Source organism: Cheilinus undulatus, linkage group 21, assembly GCF_018320785.1.
Source record: "Cheilinus undulatus linkage group 21, ASM1832078v1, whole genome shotgun sequence".
NCBI classification, from domain to species: domain Eukaryota; kingdom Metazoa; phylum Chordata; class Actinopteri; order Labriformes; family Labridae; genus Cheilinus; species Cheilinus undulatus.
In genome coordinates this window covers 41,982,534-42,001,871 of record NC_054885.1, presented here as the reverse complement: position 1 = coordinate 42,001,871, position 19,338 = coordinate 41,982,534, and the positions used below count along the sequence as shown (strand labels likewise).

At 42.1% G+C, this 19,338-nt stretch overlaps 1 protein-coding gene across 1 annotated transcript in view; it reads left to right on the top strand.

Moving 5' to 3' along the window:
* Nucleotides 1-7,458: 7,458 nt before the first annotated feature.
* The window catches only part of abat (4-aminobutyrate aminotransferase), a 34,145-nt gene continuing 22,265 nt past the window's right edge, over nt 7,459-19,338 (top strand). Inside the window, exons 1-11 of the mRNA XM_041817301.1 lie at nt 7,459-7,598; nt 8,945-9,042; nt 11,860-11,889; nt 14,250-14,367; nt 14,500-14,549; nt 14,644-14,724; nt 15,757-15,849; nt 16,810-16,872; nt 16,972-17,035; nt 17,971-18,119; nt 18,200-18,337. Coding sequence (XP_041673235.1) covers nt 7,529-7,598; nt 8,945-9,042; nt 11,860-11,889; nt 14,250-14,367; nt 14,500-14,549; nt 14,644-14,724; nt 15,757-15,849; nt 16,810-16,872; nt 16,972-17,035; nt 17,971-18,119; nt 18,200-18,337 — 954 coding nt within the window. The 5' untranslated portion in view covers nt 7,459-7,528. The remainder of the gene's footprint in view (nt 7,599-8,944; nt 9,043-11,859; nt 11,890-14,249; nt 14,368-14,499; nt 14,550-14,643; nt 14,725-15,756; nt 15,850-16,809; nt 16,873-16,971; nt 17,036-17,970; nt 18,120-18,199; nt 18,338-19,338) is intronic.

Here is a 19,338-nt window from a genome sequence, read left to right as displayed (position 1 = left end):
AGGTTAAGGCGTGTTAACTGCGTGTTGTCTCTCTCTAGTGTGAGGGTTGGGCGCCTGTCTCACCATCTTGGCATCACTGGTACAGCTCTCTCCTGGTTTCACTCATATCTCTCACAAAGAAAACAGTTTGTTACCATCGGCACCTCTCACTCATCCCCCGCCCCAGTTAACCAGGGCGTGCCTCAAGGCTCTGTTCTCGGACCTCCCTTTTTCACCATCTATATGCTTCCCCTTGGACAGATTATTCACAAACACGGTCTCAGCTTCCACTCTTATGCAGATGACACCCAACTCTATCTCAGCACCAAACCATCCACTCAGCTCCCTCCCCACTCCCTGGTAAACTGCCTCCACGACATCAAAGCCTGGATGACCTCTAACCAACTCAAACTCAACAGCAATAAAACAGAGCTCATGGTGGTGGCCCCCAAAGCGCTGCTGCAGAAGGTTGGAGATCTCATGCTCCATGTGGACGGGACCTCCATCTGTCCGTCATCCGAGGTCCGAAACCTGGGCGTCATCCTGGACTCCACCCTCTCCTTCCAGTCCCACATAAAGTCTGTCACCAAATCTGCCTTCTATCATCTCAAGAACATCTCCAGACTCCGACCATCACTCCCTGATTCTGTGGCTGAAACACTCATTCATGCTTTCATAACCTCCCGCCTGGACTACTGTAATGGAGTCCTGTCTGGAGTTCCCAGCAGAACCCTGGACGGGCTTCAGTACGTCCAAAACTCTACAGCTAGAGTTCTCACCCGCACTAGACCCTGGCAACACATCACCCCGACCCTCATCCACCTCCACTGGCTCCCTATCAAGTCCCGTATCAACTACAAAGTCCTCCTCCTCACATACAAATCTCTCCACGTTCTGGCTCCCCAGTACCTTTCTGATCTCTTCCATCCATACACACCATCCCGCAACCTTCCATCTTCAGACACCGGCCTACTTTCCATGCCCAAAACCAAACTCCGAACCTATGGAGACAGAGCCTTCAGTGCTGCAGCCCCCACCCTCTGGAACACTCTTCCTGCAGACATCCGTAGCGCTCCATCTCTGGACATTTTCAAAAAACGTCTCAGGCACCACCTGTTCACCACAGCCTACAGTCTTCACTAAACCACCCTCACACTCATCCTACCCCTCACATAGTTTGTCCATGTCTGTGTTCCTGTAAAGCGTCCTTGGGTTTCTTGAAAGGCGCTATATAAATTCAAGATATTATTATTATTATTATTATTTGGGCGTGTTAACTGCGTGTTGTCTGTCTCTAGTGTGAGGGTTAGACATGTTAACTGTGTGTTGTCTGTCTCTAGTGTGAGGGTTAGACATGTTAACTGTGTGTTGTCTGTCTCTAGTGTGAGGTTAAGGCATGTTAACTGTGTGTTGTCTGTCTCTAGTGTGAGGGTTAGGCGTGTTAACTGCGTGTTGTCTGTCTCTAGTGTGAGGGTTAGACATGTTAACTGTGTGTTGTCTGTCTCTAGTGTGAGGGTTAGGCGTGTTAACTGCGTGTTGTCTGTCTCTAGTGTGAGGTTAAGGCGTGTTAACTGCGTGTTGTCTGTCTCTAGTGTGAGGTTAAGGCGTGTTAACTGCGTGTTGTCTGTCTCTAGTGTGAGGGTTAGGCATGTTAACTGCGTGTTGTCTGTCTCTAGTGTGAGGTCAAGGCGTGTTAACTGCGTGTTGTCTCTCTAGTGTGAGGTTAAGGCGTGTTAACTGCGTGTTGTCTGTCTCTAGTGTGAGGTTAAGGCGTGTTAACTGCGTGTTGTCTGTCTCTAGTGTGAGGGTTAGGCATGTTAACTGCGTGTTGTCTGTCTCTAGTGTGAGGTTAAGGCGTGTTAACTGCGTGTTGTCTGTCTCTAGTGTGAGGTTAAGGCGTGTTAACTGCGTGTTGTCTGTCTCTAGTGTGAGGTTAAGGCGTGTTAACTGCGTGTTGTCTGTCTCTAGTGTGAGGTTAAGGCGTGTTAACTGCATGTTGTCTGTCTCTAGTGTGAGGGTTAGGCATGTTAACTGCGTGTTGTCTGTCTCTAGTGTGAGGTTAAGGCGTGTTAACTGCGTGTTGTCTGTCTCTAGTGTGAGGGTTAGGCATGTTAACTGCGTGTTGTCTGTCTCTAGTGTGAGGTTAAGGCGTGTTAACTGCGTGTTGTCTGTCTCTAGTGTGAGGTTAAGGCGTGTTAACTGCGTGTTGTCTGTCTCTAGTGTGAGGGTTAGGCGTGTTAACTGCGTGTTGTCTGTCTCTAGTGTGAGGGTTAGGCGTGTTATCTGCGTGTTGTCTGTCTCTAGTGTGAGGTCAAGGCGTGTTAACTGCGTGTTGTCTCTCTAGTGTGAGGTTAAGGCGTGTTAACTGCGTGTTGTCTGTCTCTAGTGTGAGGTTAAGGCGTGTTAACTGCGTGTTGTCTGTCTCTAGTGTGAGGGTTAGGCATGTTAACTGCGTGTTGTCTGTCTCTAGTGTGAGGGTTAGGCATGTTAACTGCGTGTTGTCTGTCTCTAGTGTGAGGGTTAGGCATGTTAACTGCGTGTTGTCTGTCTCTAGTGTGAGGTTAAGGCGTGTTAACTGCGTGTTGTCTGTCTCTAGTGTGAGGTTAAGGCGTGTTAACTGCGTGTTGTCTGTCTCTAGTGTGAGGTTAAGGCGTGTTAACTGCGTGTTGTCTGTCTCTAGTGTGAGGTTAAGGCGTGTTAACTGCGTGTTGTCTGTCTCTAGTGTGAGGTTAAGGCGTGTTAACTGCGTGTTGTCTGTCTCTAGTGTGAGGTTAAGGCGTGTGAACTGCGTGTTGTCTCTCTCTAGTGTGAGGTTAAGGCGTGTTAACTGCGTGTTGTCTGTCTCTAGTGTGAGGGTTAGGTGTGTTAACTGTGTGTTGTCTCTCTCTAGTGTGAGGGTAAGGCGTGTTAACTGCGTGTTGTCTGTCTCTAGTGTGAGGGTTAGGCATGTTAACTGCGTGTTGTCTGTCTCTAGTGTGAGGGTTAGGCGTGTTAACTGTGTGTTGTCTGTCTCTAGTGTGAGGTTAAGGCGTGTTAACTGCGTGTTGTCTGTCTCTAGTGTGAGGTTAAGGCGTGTGAACTGCGTGTTGTCTCTCTCTAGTGTGAGGTTAAGGCGTGTTAACTGCGTGTTGTCTGTCTCTAGTGTGAGGGTTAGGCGTGTTAACTGCGTGTTGTCTGTCTCTAGTGTGAGGTTAAGGCGTGTTAACTGCGTGTTGTCTGTCTCTAGTGTGAGGGTTAGGCGTGTTAACTGCGTGTTGTCTGTCTCTAGTGTGAGGGTTAGGCGTGTTAACTGCGTGTTGTCTGTCTCTAGTGTGAGGTTAAGGCGTGTTAACTGTGTGTTGTCTGTCTCTAGTGTGAGGTTAAGGCGTGTTAACTGCGTGTTGTCTCTCTCTAGTGTGAGGGTTGGGCGCCTGTCTCACCATCTTGGCATCACTGGTACAGCTCTCTCCTGGTTTCACTCATATCTCTCACAAAGAAAACAGTTTGTTACCATCGGCACCTCTCACTCATCCCCCGCCCCAGTTAACCAGGGCGTGCCTCAAGGCTCTGTTCTTGGACCTCCCTTTTTCACCATCTACATGCTTCCCCTTGGACAGATTATTCACAAACACGGTCTCAGCTTCCACTCTTATGCAGATGACACCCAACTCTATCTCAGCACCAAACCATCCACTCAGCTCCCTCCCCACTCCCTGGTAAACTGCCTCCACGACATCAAAGCCTGGATGACCTCTAACCAACTCAAACTCAACAGCAATAAAACAGAGCTCATGGTGGTGGCCCCCAAAGCGCTGCTGCAGAAGGTTGGAGATCTCATGCTCCATGTGGACGGGACCTCCATCTGTCCGTCATCCGAGGTCCGAAACCTGGGCGTCATCCTGGACTCCACCCTCTCCTTCCAGTCCCACATAAAGTCTGTCACCAAATCTGCCTTCTATCATCTCAAGAACATCTCCAGACTCCGACCATCACTCCCTGATTCTGTGGCTGAAACACTCATTCATGCTTTCATAACCTCCCGCCTGGACTACTGTAATGGAGTCCTGTCTGGAGTTCCCAGCAGAACCCTGGACGGGCTTCAGTACGTCCAAAACTCTACAGCTAGAGTTCTCACCCGCACTACACCCTGGCAACACATCACCCCGACCCTCATCCACCTCCACTGGCTCCCTATCAAGTCCCGTATCAACTACAAAGTCCTCCTCCTCACATACAAATCTCTCCACATTCTGGCTCCCCAGTACCTTTCTGATCTCTTCCATCCATACACACCATCCCGCAACCTTCCATCTTCAGACACCGGCCTACTTTCCATGCCCAAAACCAAACTCCGAACCTATGGAGACAGAGCCTTCAGTGCTGCAGCCCCCACCCTCTGGAACACTCTTCCTGCAGACATCCGTAGCGCTCCATCTCTGGACATTTTCAAAAAACGTCTCAGGCACCACCTGTTCACCACAGCCTACAGTCTTCACTAAACCACCCTCACACTCATCCTACCCTCACATAGTTTGTCCATGTCTGTGTTCCTGTAAAGCGTCCTTGGGTTTCTTGAAAGGCACTATATAAATTCAAGATATTATTATTATTAATATTATTTGGGCGTGTTAACTGCGTGTTGTCTGTCTCTAGTGTGAGGGTTAGACATGTTAACTGTGTGTTGTCTGTCTCTAGTGTGAGGGTTAGACATGTTAACTGCGTGTTGTCTGTCTCTAGTGTGAGGGTTAGGCATGTTAACTGCGTGTTGTCTGTCTCTAGTGTGAGGTTAAGGCATGTTAACTGCGTGTTGTCTGTCTCTAGTGTGAGGTTAAGGCGTGTTAACTGTGTGTTGTCTGTCTCTAGTGTGAGGGTTAGGCGTGTTAACTGCGTGTTGTCTGTCTCTAGTGTGAGGGTTAGGCATGTTAACTGCGTGTTGTCTGTCTCTAGTGTGAGGTTAAGGCGTGTTAACTGCGTGTTGTCTGTCTCTAGTGTGAGGTTAAGGCATGTTAACTGCGTGTTGTCTGTCTCTAGTGTGAGGGTTAGGCATGTTAACTGCGTGTTGTCTGTCTCTAGTGTGAGGTTAAGGCGTGTTAACTGCGTGTTGTCTGTCTCTAGTGTGAGGTTAAGGCATGTTAACTGCGTGTTGTCTGTCTCTAGTGTGAGGGTTAGGCGTGTTAACTGCGTGTTGTCTGTCTCTACTGTGAGGGTTAGGCATGTTAACTGCGTGTTGTCTGTCTCTAGTGTGAGGTTAAGGCATGTTAACTGCGTGTTGTCTGTCTCTAGTGTGAGGTTAAGGCGTGTTAACTGCGTGTTGTCTGTCTCTAGTGTGAGGGTTAGGCGTGTTAACTGCGTGTTGTCTGTCTCTACTGTGAGGGTTAGGCATGTTAACTGCGTGTTGTCTGTCTCTAGTGTGAGGTTAAGGCATGTTAACTGCGTGTTGTCTGTCTCTAGTGTGAGGTTAAGGCGTGTTAACTGCGTGTTGTCTGTCTCTAGTGTGAGGGTTAGGCGTGTTAACTGCGTGTTGTCTGTCTCTTGTGTGAGGTTAAGGCATGTTAACTGCGTGTTGTCTGTCTCTAGTGTGAGGGTTAGGCGTGTTAACTGCGTGTTGTCTGTCTCTACTGTGAGGGTTAGGCATGTTAACTGCGTGTTGTCTGTCTCTAGTGTGAGGTTAAGGCGTGTTAACTGCGTGTTGTCTGTCTCTAGTGTGAGGGTTAGGCGTGTTAACTGCGTGTTGTCTGTCTCTAGTGTGAGGGTTAGGCGTGTTAACTGCGTGTTGTCTGTCTCTAGTGTGAGGTTAAGGCATGTTAACTGCGTGTTGTCTGTCTCTAGTGTGAGGTTAAGGCGTGTTAACTGCGTGTTGTCTGTCTCTAGTGTGAGGCTTAGGCGTGTTAACTGCGTGTTGTCTGTCTCTAGTGTGAGGTTAAGGCGTGTTAACTGCGTGTTGTCTGTCTCTAGTGTGAGGGTTAGGCGTGTTAACTGCGTGTTGTCTGTCTCTAGTGTGAGGTTAAGGCGTGTTAACTGCGTGTTGTCTGTCTCTAGTGTGAGGCTTAGGCATGTTAACTGTGTGTTGTCTGTCTCTAGTGTGAGGTTAAGGCGTGTTAACTGCGTGTTGTCTGTCTCTAGTGTGAGGGTTAGGCATGTTAACTGCGTGTTGTCTGTCTCTAGTGTGAGGTTAAGGCGTGTTAACTGCATGTTGTCTGTCTCTAGTGTGAGGTTAAGGCGTGTTAACTGCGTGTTGTCTGTCTCTAGTGTGAGGTTAAGGCGTGTTAACTGCGTGTTGTCTGTCTCTAGTGTGAGGCTTAGGCGTGTTAACTGCGTGTTGTCTGTCTCTAGTGTGAGGTTAAGGCATGTTAACTGCATGTTGTCTGTCTCTAGTGTGAGGGTTAGGCGTGTTAACTGCGTGTTGTCTGTCTCTAGTGTGAGGTTAAGGCGTGTTAACTGCGTGTTGTCTGTCTCTAGTGTGAGGGTTAGGCGTGTTAACTGCGTGTTGTCTGTCTCTAGTGTGAGGTTAAGGCATGTTAACTGTGTGTTGTCTGTCTCTAGTGTGAGGCTTAGGCGTGTTAACTGCGTGTTGTCTGTCTCTAGTGTGAGGGTTAGGCGTGTTAACTGCGTGTTGTCTGTCTCTAGTGTGAGGGTTAGGCGTGTTAACTGCGTGTTGTCTGTCTCTAGTGTGAGGTTAAGGCATGTTAACTGTGTGTTGTCTGTCTCTAGTGTGAGGCTTAGGCGTGTTAACTGCGTGTTGTCTGTCTCTAGTGTGAGGGTTAGGCATGTTAACTGCGTGTTGTCTGTCTCTAGTGTGAGGTTAAGGCATGTTAACTGCGTGTTGTCTGTCTCTAGTGTGAGGTTAAGGCATGTTAACTGCGTGTTGTCTGTCTCTAGTGTGAGGCTTAGGCGTGTTAACTGTGTGTTGTCTGTCTCTAGTGTTTCCTGTTTCAGGACCAGAGTGTTCTGGAGAAATGAGAGGATTTTCTGTAAAGATGTGAAAACTTTGTAGAACTCAGTCAGAAATGAATTCCATGCTGTGATCCACTCTTCTGATGTGGACCTAATTTTTTCCTAAACGTATCCAGTACGGGTCTTTGTTTATTTCTGCCCCGTTTTATTTTTTGGCAAATTGACCGAGCAGCTCCTGGTTAGATGAGGTGAGCCCTCTGCAGCCATTTAAGCCGTTTGAGATGTACACAGAAACGGTCCATAACACACGACTGTGAACCTGGAGGCCAAAATGAAACGTGTACGAGCCTCACAAAACCCAGAAAGAAGGACTTAATGGCAGACTGACTTAAAGTCTGACCCTGTAGGCTCTTTACATTCATCTAAAGTTCTTTAAATGGTAACAATGATAAAAAAACACTCTTCTTATCATTGTATTACAGTAATCTGATGTTTTGATGATTGTGTTAATGAAAGCTTGAGCTCACAGCTGATTGGCTCCCTCTCTCTCTCTCTCTCTCTCTCTCTATCTCGCTCTATCTCTCTCTCCCCATCTGGGTAGGTGAGACTCTGAGGGCGGCTGCTCTCTCCCTCCCTCTCTCTCTCTCTCTACCCTCTTCCTCTCAGACTCTTCATCATGGCGTCCTCCCTGATCGGTCGTCACTTTGCAGTCTCTCTTCACAGAAACGTCCGTCTCAGTGCTCCAGGTAAATAAAACAACTCAGTCATTGTTTTGTGTTCTGAATGTTCCCTCTAACTTTCTCTGTGCTGTTTTAAATGTTTTAAAGGATGGAATGTTTATTGATAACAATAATAATAATGATAATAATAGTTATAATAATAGTGATAATAATAGTGATGGTAATGTTCCTGTCATGACTGAGACTCACGCTGAGCCATAGTGTTTTAGTGAGACAGAAACAGGATCAATACAGACATTAGAATGATCTTTAACTCTGCTCCAGTCTCTCTAACTTTACTGATTTATGGATTTAAAATGAAAGTTGTGATTTTTATTCTTGTTTCAGATGTTTAATGGGGTTTATTTTGAACCCAGCAGTGTTACAAACCCAGGACTTTATATTATTGTCTAATGAGAGTAAATGTTTGTGGACTCAGTTTTGTCTCAAAGGTCGACTCTGCTGTCAATCATCAATCGGCCTGGTCGCGTTAACGACCTCGCCGCCAACTTGGCCCTGACACGCTGAGCCATCAGCTGTGATTTTACCGCCTTTGTATCTTTATTAATAAATCTTTAACCTGCTCTGTTTTATGACTCCAGAACAATGGGCGATTCAGAGTTGGATGTCTTTAATATTAAGTTTTATTTTGGCGGGGAGCTCACAGTTCAAGGCTGTGTGACTGAACCTCAGCAGCATTAATTAGAGTTCACATAATAATTATGGATATAATGAAGGTTTTATTAATGTTATCTCAAGAAAACAGACCAAGAAGAAAAAAATCCCACCAATCAAAGCATTTTACATCCTCAGTACAATGATCCAATCAGATCAGCCTTCTTAGTCTGACTGTGAAAACTGAGATCTACTGTAATGCCGCTCTGACCGGTTTATCCACCTGATAAACCTTTAACAGTTCAGGTGTGACTCCAGGTGTGTCTCAGGTTAACCTGTTACACACCTTTAACAGTTCAGGTGTGACTCCAGGTGTGTCTCAGGTTAACCTGTTACACACCTTTAACAGTTCAGGTGTGACTCCAGGTGTGTCTCAGGTTAACCTGTTACACACCTTTAACAGTTCAGGTGTGACTCCAGGTGTGTCTCAGGTTAACCTGTTACACACCTTTAACAGTTCAGGTGTGACTCCAGGTGTGTCTCAGGTTAACCTGTTACACACCTTTAACAGTTCAGGTGTGACTCCAGGTGAGTCTCAGGTAAACATGTGAAACCTTACTTTGTCTCACAGGAAGTGTTGTGGTGAAACTTTGACGTTTCCCTCAGTGACCATGACCTAAACACCAGAATCTACCCGACTAGATTAATATTCTTTACTATGATCATTTAAACAATAACTCGCTAACGTCTGTGTGCAGCCTGTAGGTATGTCAGTAAAGCAGCACCAAAGACTGAGCAGGACTATGACTACAGTGGACCCTCCATGAAAACCAGCGTACCTGGACCCAGATCCCAGGTAAGACAAGGGAAAAAGACAGGATCATCCAATCACAGTAAAGAGACAGGATCATTTTCCTGCCATCAATAACAGAAAAACAAATTACAAACAAGTCTGTACTGTAAAATCGGTGACGGCATAAATGTTCCTCCTTCTAGTCAGTCCTAGGGTTAGGGTTGGGGTGTAGTCTCCTCTGTCTGCAGTCTCAGCTCTGAATCTGTCTGGATAGGTCTCAGTCAGGATCAAACATCTGGACTCTGGAATTTAACTCCATTCTTCTTTGATAAACTACTCAAACTCTGTCAGATTGATCAGGGATCAGGACTGAACAGACCTTTAAAGTCCAGATACTAATCCTCTTTTGGATTGAGGTCTGGGCTTTGACTCGGCCACTCCAGAACATTCTCCTTGTTGTCTTTAAACCATTTCTGTGTAGCTTTCTCTGGATGCTTCTGCTGCTGAGAAGCATCCCCACAGCATGATGCTGCCACCAGCGTGCTCCACAGTGGGGATGGTGTGTTTGTGGTGATGTCAGTGTTTGGTGTCTTGTCTGATGGTCTCAAAGCTCCATTCTGGTCTCATCAGACCAAAGAACTTTCTTCCTCTTGACCATGGAGTCTCCCACAGTCCTTCTGGTGAACTCTAGTCCAGATTGAATCTGAGTTTTCTTCAACAGTGTCTTTCTCTTTGCCACTCTCCCATAAAGCTCTGACTGCTGAAGAACCCGGCCAACAGTTGTTGTCTGCAGAGTCTCTCCATCTCAGCTGCTGAAGCTTGGAGCTCCTTCAGAGTAGTCATAGGTGTCTTGGTGTCCTCTCTCACTAGTCTCCTTCTTGCATGCCCACCCAGTGTGTGATGTCTCCATCCTCTGATTTAGACTTTTCACTAACCTTTACTCTGAGTGTTCTTTTGTCTTCATGGTGTAATGGTAGCCATGAATACTGATGAACCAGTGACTGGACCTTCCAGGCTCAGGTGAGACTACTAGCACCAACTGTCTGGACCTCTGCTGGATCAGCTCAGTCTCTTTAAAGGAGCTGAATATTTATGCAGACACTGATTTTACAGGTTTTTATTTCATTGACATTACTGAGTAGAAATCTGTTTTCACTTTGACATTAAAGAGGGTTTATGTATTGTTTTTATCTTGAATTCAGATGATGACTGATTTATAAAATCAACAACAGGGTAAAATGTGCAAGGGGGTGAATACATTTATAGGAACTGTAATAATAAAAACCATAATGATATCACATCATCATCATCATCATCAGTGCCAAACTCTTGTGACTCACAGTTTTTAAGAACAAACATACTGGAGAATGTTCTGCCAATGTTCCTTTGTGTTCCTAAAAATAAATCAGTGAATCAGCAGATCTACACTTCAGACATCTATGATAACACACTGAGATCATCACTGAGGAATGTTTCTGGAAAACATGTCTGACAAAGGCTGATAAACACATTTATTTACCTAGAACCACATCTATTTACCTAGAACTACATCTATTTTCCTAGAACCACATCTATTTACCTAGAACCACATCTATTTACTAGAATCACATCTATTTACCTAGAACCAAATCTATTTACTAGAATCACATCTATTTACCTAGAACCAAATCTATTTACTAGAATCACATCTATTTACCTAGAACCACATCTATTTACTAGAATCACATCTATTTACCTAGAACCAAATCTATTTACTAGAATCACATCTATTTACCTAGAACCACATCTATTTACTAGAATCACATCTATTTACCTAGAACCAAATCTATTTACTAGAATCACATCTATTTACCTAGAACCAAATCTATTTACTAGAATCACATCTATTTACCTAGAACCAAATCTATTTACTAGAATCACATCTATTTACCTAGAACTACATCTATTTTCCTAGAACCACATCTATTTACCTAGAACCACATCTATTTACTAGAATCACATCTATTTACTAGAACCACATGTATTTACTAGAACCACATGTATTTACCTAGAACCACATCTATTTACCCAGAACCACTTCTATTTACTAGAACCACAACTATTTGCTACAACCACATCTATTTCCTAGAACATCCATTTACCTAGAACCACTTCTATTTACCTAGAACCACATCTGTTTACTAGAACCACATATATTTACCTAGAACCACATCTATTTACTAGAATCACATCTATTTACTAGAACCACATATATTTACCTAGAACCACATCTATTTACTAGAATCACATCTATTTACTAGAACCACATGTATTTACTAGAACCACATCTATTTACCTAGAACCAAATCTATTTACTAGAATCACATCTATTTACCTAGAACCAAATCTATTTACTAGAATCACATCTATTTACCTAGAACTACATCTATTTTCTTAGAACCACATCTATTTACCTAGAACCACATCTATTTACTAGAATCACATCTATTTACTAGAACCACATGTATTTACTAGAACCACATGTATTTACCTAGAACCACATCTATTTACCCAGAACCACTTCTATTTACTAGAACCACAACTATTTGCTACAACCACATCTATTTCCTAGAACATCCATTTACCTAGAACCACTTCTATTTACCTAGAACCACATCTGTTTACTAGAACCACATATATTTACCTAGAACCACATCTATTTACTAGAATCACATCTATTTACTAGAACCACATATATTTACCTAGAACCACATCTATTTACTAGAATCACATCTATTTACTAGAACCACATGTATTTACTAGAACCACATCTATTTACCTAGAACCACATCTTTTTATGTACAACCACATCTATATTGAGGCCTTTATTTCTCTCTACAGGAGTTGACCAAACAGCTGGGAGAAATCCAGGTGAGTCCAGAGTACATGTTAATCTATGTTGGACTGTATAGATACATAATCCCAGTTATTTTAGTGTAGAGTAGTCCTGAAAAATTAGACAGACATGTCTACAGAAAGGATTCTAAGTTCACAATAGTGAGAACAAAACAAGAACAATTCCTTATTTCTAGAAATTATAAAGTTATTTTAAAGTAATGCTGTAAAAACTTTTTACTGCATATTTTATGCTTAAAGATGAGCAATTCTAACCTCTCGTCATTCTTTGTATTTTCATTGATAATCAATTATGGATTCAAGCAGAATCACAGTATTTTCTAGAATAATCTAAGACCTTATTACCTGATCAGGAATCAATAATGTGAAGGTCAGAGACTGTCGGTGGAGACTGTTAGTCTTTAAGAAAAACAACCAAAAACTCCATTGGTATATAAAGCAGGAGGCTGGGGTGGAGGAGGTGAAGGTTTAGTCTATAAAGGAGGAGGCTGGGGTGGAGGAGGTGAAGGTTTAATCTATGAAGGAGGAGGCTGGGGTGGAGGAGGTGAAGGTTTAATCTATGAAGGAGGAGGCTGGGGTGGAGGAGGTGGAGCTTTAGTCTATGAAGGAGGAGGCTGGGGTGGAGGAGGTGGAGCTTTAGTCTATAGAGGAGGAGGCTGGGGTGGAGGAGGTGGAGCTTTAGTCTATGAAGGAGGAGGCTGGGGTGGAGGAGGTGGAGCTTTAGTCTATGAAGGAGGAGGCTGGGGTGGAGGAGGTGGAGCTTTAGTCTATGAAGGAGGTGGCTGGGGTGGAGGAGGTGGAGCTTTAGTCTATGAAGGAGGAGGCTGGGGTGGAGGAGGTGAAGCTTTAGTCTATGAAGGAGGAGGCTGGGGTGGAGGAGGTGGAGCTTTAGTCTATGAAGGAGGTGGCTGGGGTGGAGGAGGTGAAGGTTTAGTCTATAAAGGAGGAGGCTGGGGTGGAGGAGGTGAAGCTTTAGTCTATGAAGGAGGAGGCTGGGGTGGAGGAGGTGGAGCTTTAGTCTATGAAGGAGGAGGCTGGGGTGGAGGAGGTGGAGCTTTAGTCTATGAAGGAGGAGGCTGGGGTGGAGGAGGTGAAGGTTTAGTCTATAAAGGAGGAGCATGGGGTGGAGGAGGTGAAGCTTTAGTCTATGAAGGAGGAGGCTGGGGTGGAGGAGGTGAAGGTTTAGTCTATAAAGGAGGAGGCTGGGGTGGAGGAGGTGAAGCTTTAGTCTATGAAGGAGGAGGCTGGGGTGGAGGAGGTGGAGCTTTAGTCTATGAAGGAGGTGGCTGGGGTGGAGGAGGTGGAGCTTTAGTCTATGAAGGAGGAGGCTGTGGTGGAGGAGGTGAAGGTTTAGTCTATAAAGGAGGAGGCTGGGGTGGAGGAGGTGGAGCTTTAGTCTATGAAGGAGGAGGCCAGGGTGGAGGAGGTGAAGGTTTAGTCTATAAAGGAGGAGGCTGGGGTGGAGGAGGTGGAGCTTTAGTCTATGAAGGAGGAGGCTGGGGTGGAGGAGGTGAAGGTTTAGTCTATAAAGGAGGAGGCTGGGGTGGAGGAGGTGGAGCTTTAGTCTATGAAGGAGGAGGCTGGGGTGGAGGAGGTGGAGCTTTAGTCTATGAAGGAGGAGGCTGGGGTGGAGGAGGTGGAGCTTTAGTCTATGAAGGAGGAGGCTGGGGTGGAGGAGGTGGAGCTTTAGTCTATAAAGAAGTTAGTGTGGGGGTGTGTGACAGTCTTAGTGTGTGGCAGATGGCTGTGTAATTGTGTAAAGTCAGTGAAGCAGCTCTAATAAAGCCCTGAGCAGTGATTGTTGCAGAGCTCTTATCTGAGTGGATTGATGTTTCACTGACTCTCTAACACAGCTGTAGTCATGCCTTTGTCTGTGTATGTGTGTAGGTGTGTGTGTGTGTATGTGTGTATTTATATGTGTGTGTATATTTATTTATGTATGTATATATACTGTATGTATTCTTTTTTATAAACAGAACATGGGGGTGCTGAATTTGTTTTTTCATTATTTTATTATCATTATTATATGATTAACACATATATATTTATAAACAAAATGTTAGGGCCATAATTTATTTTTTATCATTCTATTCTTATTAGATAATTAGCATACACATTTTTTAACAGAATGTTTTGGCCATAATAATTTTTTATGTTATTCTTATCATATTATTAACATAAATTTTTTGTAAGCAGAATGTTGGGGTCATAATTTCTGTTGTTGTTGTTTTTGGTTTTTTTTTAAAGGTATTACATGATAAACATATATATATATATATATTAACAGAATGTTGGGGCCTTAATTTATTTGTATTATTCTGTTATTATTCTAGAACTCACATATACATATATATATATATATATTTCACTATCAGAATGTTGGGGCCATAAATTTCTTCTGTAACTACGAGGAGAGTCGGGGGAACTACCTGGTTGACGTGGATGGAAACAGAATGTTGGACGTCTACACACAGATCTCCTCCATCCCTATTGGTCAGTGATGATCAGCCCAGCAAATCAAATCCTATATGACTTTATAGATCACTTTGTTTCTGTTCATTCGTACGTTCATTCATATGTTCATTCATTTGTTTATTCATGTGTTTATCTCTCCATCTCTTTCAGGTTATAACCATCCAGCTCTGCTCAAACTGATGTCCAACCCAAACAACCTGGTGAATTTTTGATTACCCACCAAACGTTAAATAAAAATATTTATGTATGAAACTGTGATTGTATGTAGTTATTTCAAATGTTTATATGTTTCAGAGCACCCTGGTGAACCGGCCTGCCCTCGGCATCCTACCTCCAGAGAACTTTCCAGATAAAATCACAGAGAGTCTGCTCTCGGTCAGTAACACTCTTTCTATATACATATCAATGTTTTTATGATGTTGTTATTAAAGAGATCATTCTGTCACTATTACATCTCTATGTTAATATTAGAGTGTTTTATTATGTTATTATCATAGAGATCATTCTGTCACTATTACATCTCTATGTTAATATTAGAGTGTTTTATTATGTTATTATCATAGAGATCATTCTGTCACTATTACATCTCTATGTTAATACTAGAGTGTTTTATTATGTTATTATCATAGAGATCATTCTGTCACTATTACATCTCTATGTTAATACTAGAGTGTTTTATTATGTTATTATCATAGAGATCATTCTGTCACTATTACATCTCTATGTTAATACTAGAGTGTTTTATTATGTTATTATCATAGAGATCATTCTGTCACTATTACATCTCTATGTTAATACTAGAGTGTTTTATTATGTTATTATCATAGAGATCATTCTGTCACTATTACATCTCTATGTTAATATTAGTGTTTTATTATGTCATTATCATAGAGATCATTCTGTCACTATTACATCTCTATGTTAATACTAGAGTGTTTTATTATGTTATTATCATAGAGATCATTCTGTCACTATTACATCTCTATGTTAATACTAGAGTGTTTTATTATGTTATTATCATAGAGATCATTCTGTCACTATTACATCTCTATGTTAATACTAGAGTGTTTTATTATGTTATTATCATAGAGATCATTCTGTCACTATTACATCTCTATGTTAATACTAGAGTGTTTTATTATGTTATTATCATAGAGATCATTCTGTCACTATTACATCTCTATGTTAATACTAGAGTGTTTTATTATGTCATTATCATAGAGATCATTCTGTCACTATTACATCTCTATGTTAATACTAGAGTGTTTTATTATGTCATTATCATAGAGATCATTCTGTCACTATTACATCTCTATGTTAATACTAGAGTGTTTGAATGATGATATTATTAATGATGATATGTCATCATCATTTATAAACATAAATTTTACTAATGTTCATATTCAGGTGGCGCCCAGTGGGATGTCTCGAGTTCAGACGATGGCGTGCGGCTCGTGCTCCAATGAGAATGCTTACAAAGCCATGTTCATCTGGTACAGGGTGAGCGCCTGAATACACTGGGTTAACTGGTCTAAATCGTTAATCTGGTTAACTGGTTTAACTGGTTAGCTGGTTAACCAGTTAAACTGGTTAGCTGGTTAGAATGGTTAACTGGTTACCTGGTAAAACTGGTTAACTGGTTAAAATGGTTAGCTGGTTAACTTGTTAACTGGTTAGCTGGTTTAAATGGTTAAACTGGTTAATTGGTTAACTAGTTAAACTGGTTAACTGGTTTAAATGGTTAAACTGGTTAACTGGTTTAACTGGTTAACTTGTTAAACTGGTTAGCTGGTTTAAATGGTTAAACTGGTTAACTGGTTAAATTGGTTAACTGGTTAAAATGGTTAAATTGGTTAACTGGTGAAAATGGTTAACTGGTTAACTGGTTACCTGGTAAAACAGGTTTACTGGTTAAAATGGTTAGCTGGTTAACTTGTTAAACTGGTTAGCTGGTTTAAATGGTTAAACTGGTTAATTGGTTAACTAGTTAAACTGGTTAGCTGTTTAAAATGGTTAAACTGGTTAACTGGTTTAACTGGTTAGCTGGTTAACCAGTTAAACTAGTTAGCTGGTTAAAATGGTTAACTGGTTAGCTGGTTTAAATGGTTAACTTGGTTAACTGGTTTAAATGGTTAACTGCTTAAAATGGTTAACTGGTTAACTGGTTTAAATGGTTAAATTGGTTAACTGCTTTAAATGGTTAAACTGGTTAACTGGTTAGCTGTTTAAAATGGTTAACTAGTTAGCTGGTTTAAATGGTTAAATTGGTTAACTGGTTAAACTGGTTACCTGGTTAACTGGTTAAAAGGGTTAAACTGGTTAGCTGGTTTAAATGGTTAAACTGTTTTTTCTGTTCTGCAGCTGTTAAACTGTGGTTAAATCCAGAGCTGATAAGATTATAATTTGCTGTGTTTCTAATTGTGAACTAATTGTTCCCAAATTTTAATATTGTGTGTTCAGAATAAGGAGCGAGGTCACAGCGGACCGTCTGATGAAGATCTGAGCAGCTGTATGATCAACAAGGTGAGACTGAGACTGGATTCAACCCCAGTATGATGGAGTTTAGCCTTTAAGGTTTAACAGCAACAACAATAGTAATAATAATAATCCTGTTTGTTTCAGAGTCCTGGATGTCCTGAGCTCAGTATTTTATCTTTCATGGGAGGTTTCCACGGAAGAACACTTGGTCAGTAACTCTGATACTGGAATCACTATCACAGCCCAGTGGACTTGTGTATTTGTCTTCTTTTCTAACTTTTTCTTATAAGTGACCTTCAGTGCTTTGAAAGGCACCTATAAATAAGATGCACTGTTATTATTATTATTATTATTACATTTATTAACAGAGCTTTAACAGGAACAGCAGGTATGATCACAAAACAGTCACAGGTATTCATAAGTACCAGACCGTAAATATTCTGATAAAGGCCCATCCTAATATAGTCCCTTCTCTGTCCTAGTCTGGTGTTACCGTAAATCCTCTAATCAAAGCCCATCCTGATGTAAGGTCCCGTCTCTGTCCTAGTCTGGTGTTACCGTAAATCCTCTAATCAAAGCCCATCCTGATGTAAGGTCCTGTCTCTGTCCTACTCTGGTGTTACCGTAAATCGTCTAATCAATGCCCATCCTGATGTAAGTTCCCGTCTCTGTCCTAGTCTGGTGTTACCGTAAATCCTCTAATCAACGCCCATCCTGATGTAAGGTCCCGTCTCCGTCCTAGTCTGGTGTTACCGTAAATCCTCTAATCAACGCCCATCCTGATGTAAGGTCCCGTCTCCGTCCTAGTCTGGTGTTACCGTAAATCCTCTAATCAAAGCCCATCCTGATGTAAGTTTTGTTTCTCCTAGCTGATGAAGGCTCTCATCTCTGATGTTTTTAAAAAGTGAGTCAGTTTTTAGATCCAAAATCAGGAGAACAATCAGGAGACGTTAAATTCAATGGACCATTACACTGTCCTTTCAAAATAAAGGCCTTAAGCCCCTTCACTGTCCTTTTAAAATAAAAGTGTAACATCTCTCCACTGTCCTTTGAAATTAAAGTCAATGGACCGTTACACTGTCCTTTCAAAATAAAAGTCTGAGTTATTATTCCAAAATTCACAGTATTTACAACCTGTTTCAGGTTGCCTAGCAACAACGCACTCCAAAGCAATCCACAAACTGGACGTGCCGTCGTTTGATTGGCCAATCGCTCCGTTCCCACGGCTACAGTATCCTCTGGAGGAGTTCACCCGTGAGAACGCTCAGGAGGAGGCGCGCTGCCTGGAGGAGGTACGGAGGTGTTGTGATATTATCATAATCTCAGATTATTGATTATTGATCATCACTGGTTAATAATGACTGATCTCCAGGTGGAGGATCTGATCATTAAGTGGAGGCAGAAGGGGAGGCCAGTGGCTGGGATCGTTATTGAACCAATTCAAGCTGAAGGTGGGGATAACCACGCCTCTCCAGACTTCTTCAGGAGCCTCCGCAGCATCGCTCGCAAGGTAGCTGCTGTTTCTATGGCAACTATAGAGAATGTAAACATATGATCTATTTACTACTAGATTATCAATTAGGTTATTATAGGATAGCAGTTTACATACTATAATTATGTCTGGTTATGGATGATTGTTATAAAATCACTGAGCGAGAATGGAAATTCTATAGTGTAGATATGACTGCACTAATAGTGATGCTAGTTTATGACATAGAGTAGATATTACTGAACTAATAGTGATGCTAGTTTATTACATAGAGGAGATTTGATTGAGCATCATCTGATGTCGGTCATTTTCATATTACTGTATGAGCAGTGATGGAGGTTTAATGTTTTGTCTCTCTCATATTTCCCTCAGAAGAAAGTCTCTTCATGTCTGCAGGAATGTTTAAAATTCACAGACACTCAGAGCTCAGGTTCCTGAAATCAGACTGAATCAGACAAGTCTTTGTTCAAAGGACAGTAATATGACTGATCAGTGAGAGATAACTGAGTGGAATTATTATCAGAAAAAAAGAGGAAGTGACGAAAGAGTAGCTGTAAATCTAGAGTAAATACATGAATCTAGAGTAACTGTATGAATCTAGGGTAACTGTGTGAATCTAGAGTAACTACATGAATCTAGAGTAACTACATGAATCTAGAGTAACTACATGAATATAGAGTAACTGTGTGAATCCAGAGTAACTACATGAATCTAGACTAACTACATGAATCTAGAGTAACTGTATGAATCCAGAGTAACTGTATGAATCCAGAGTAACTGTGTGAATCTAGAGTAACTATGTGAATCTAGAGAAACTACATGAATCTAGAGTAACTACATGAATCTAGAGGAACTGGGTGAATCTAGAGGAACTGCATGAATTTAGGGTAACTGTGTGAATCTAGAGTAACTGTATTAATCTAGGGTAACTGTGTGAATCTAGAGTAACTACATGAATCTAGAGTAACTGTATTAATCTAGAGTAACTTTATAAATCTAGAGTTACTGTATGGATCTAGGGT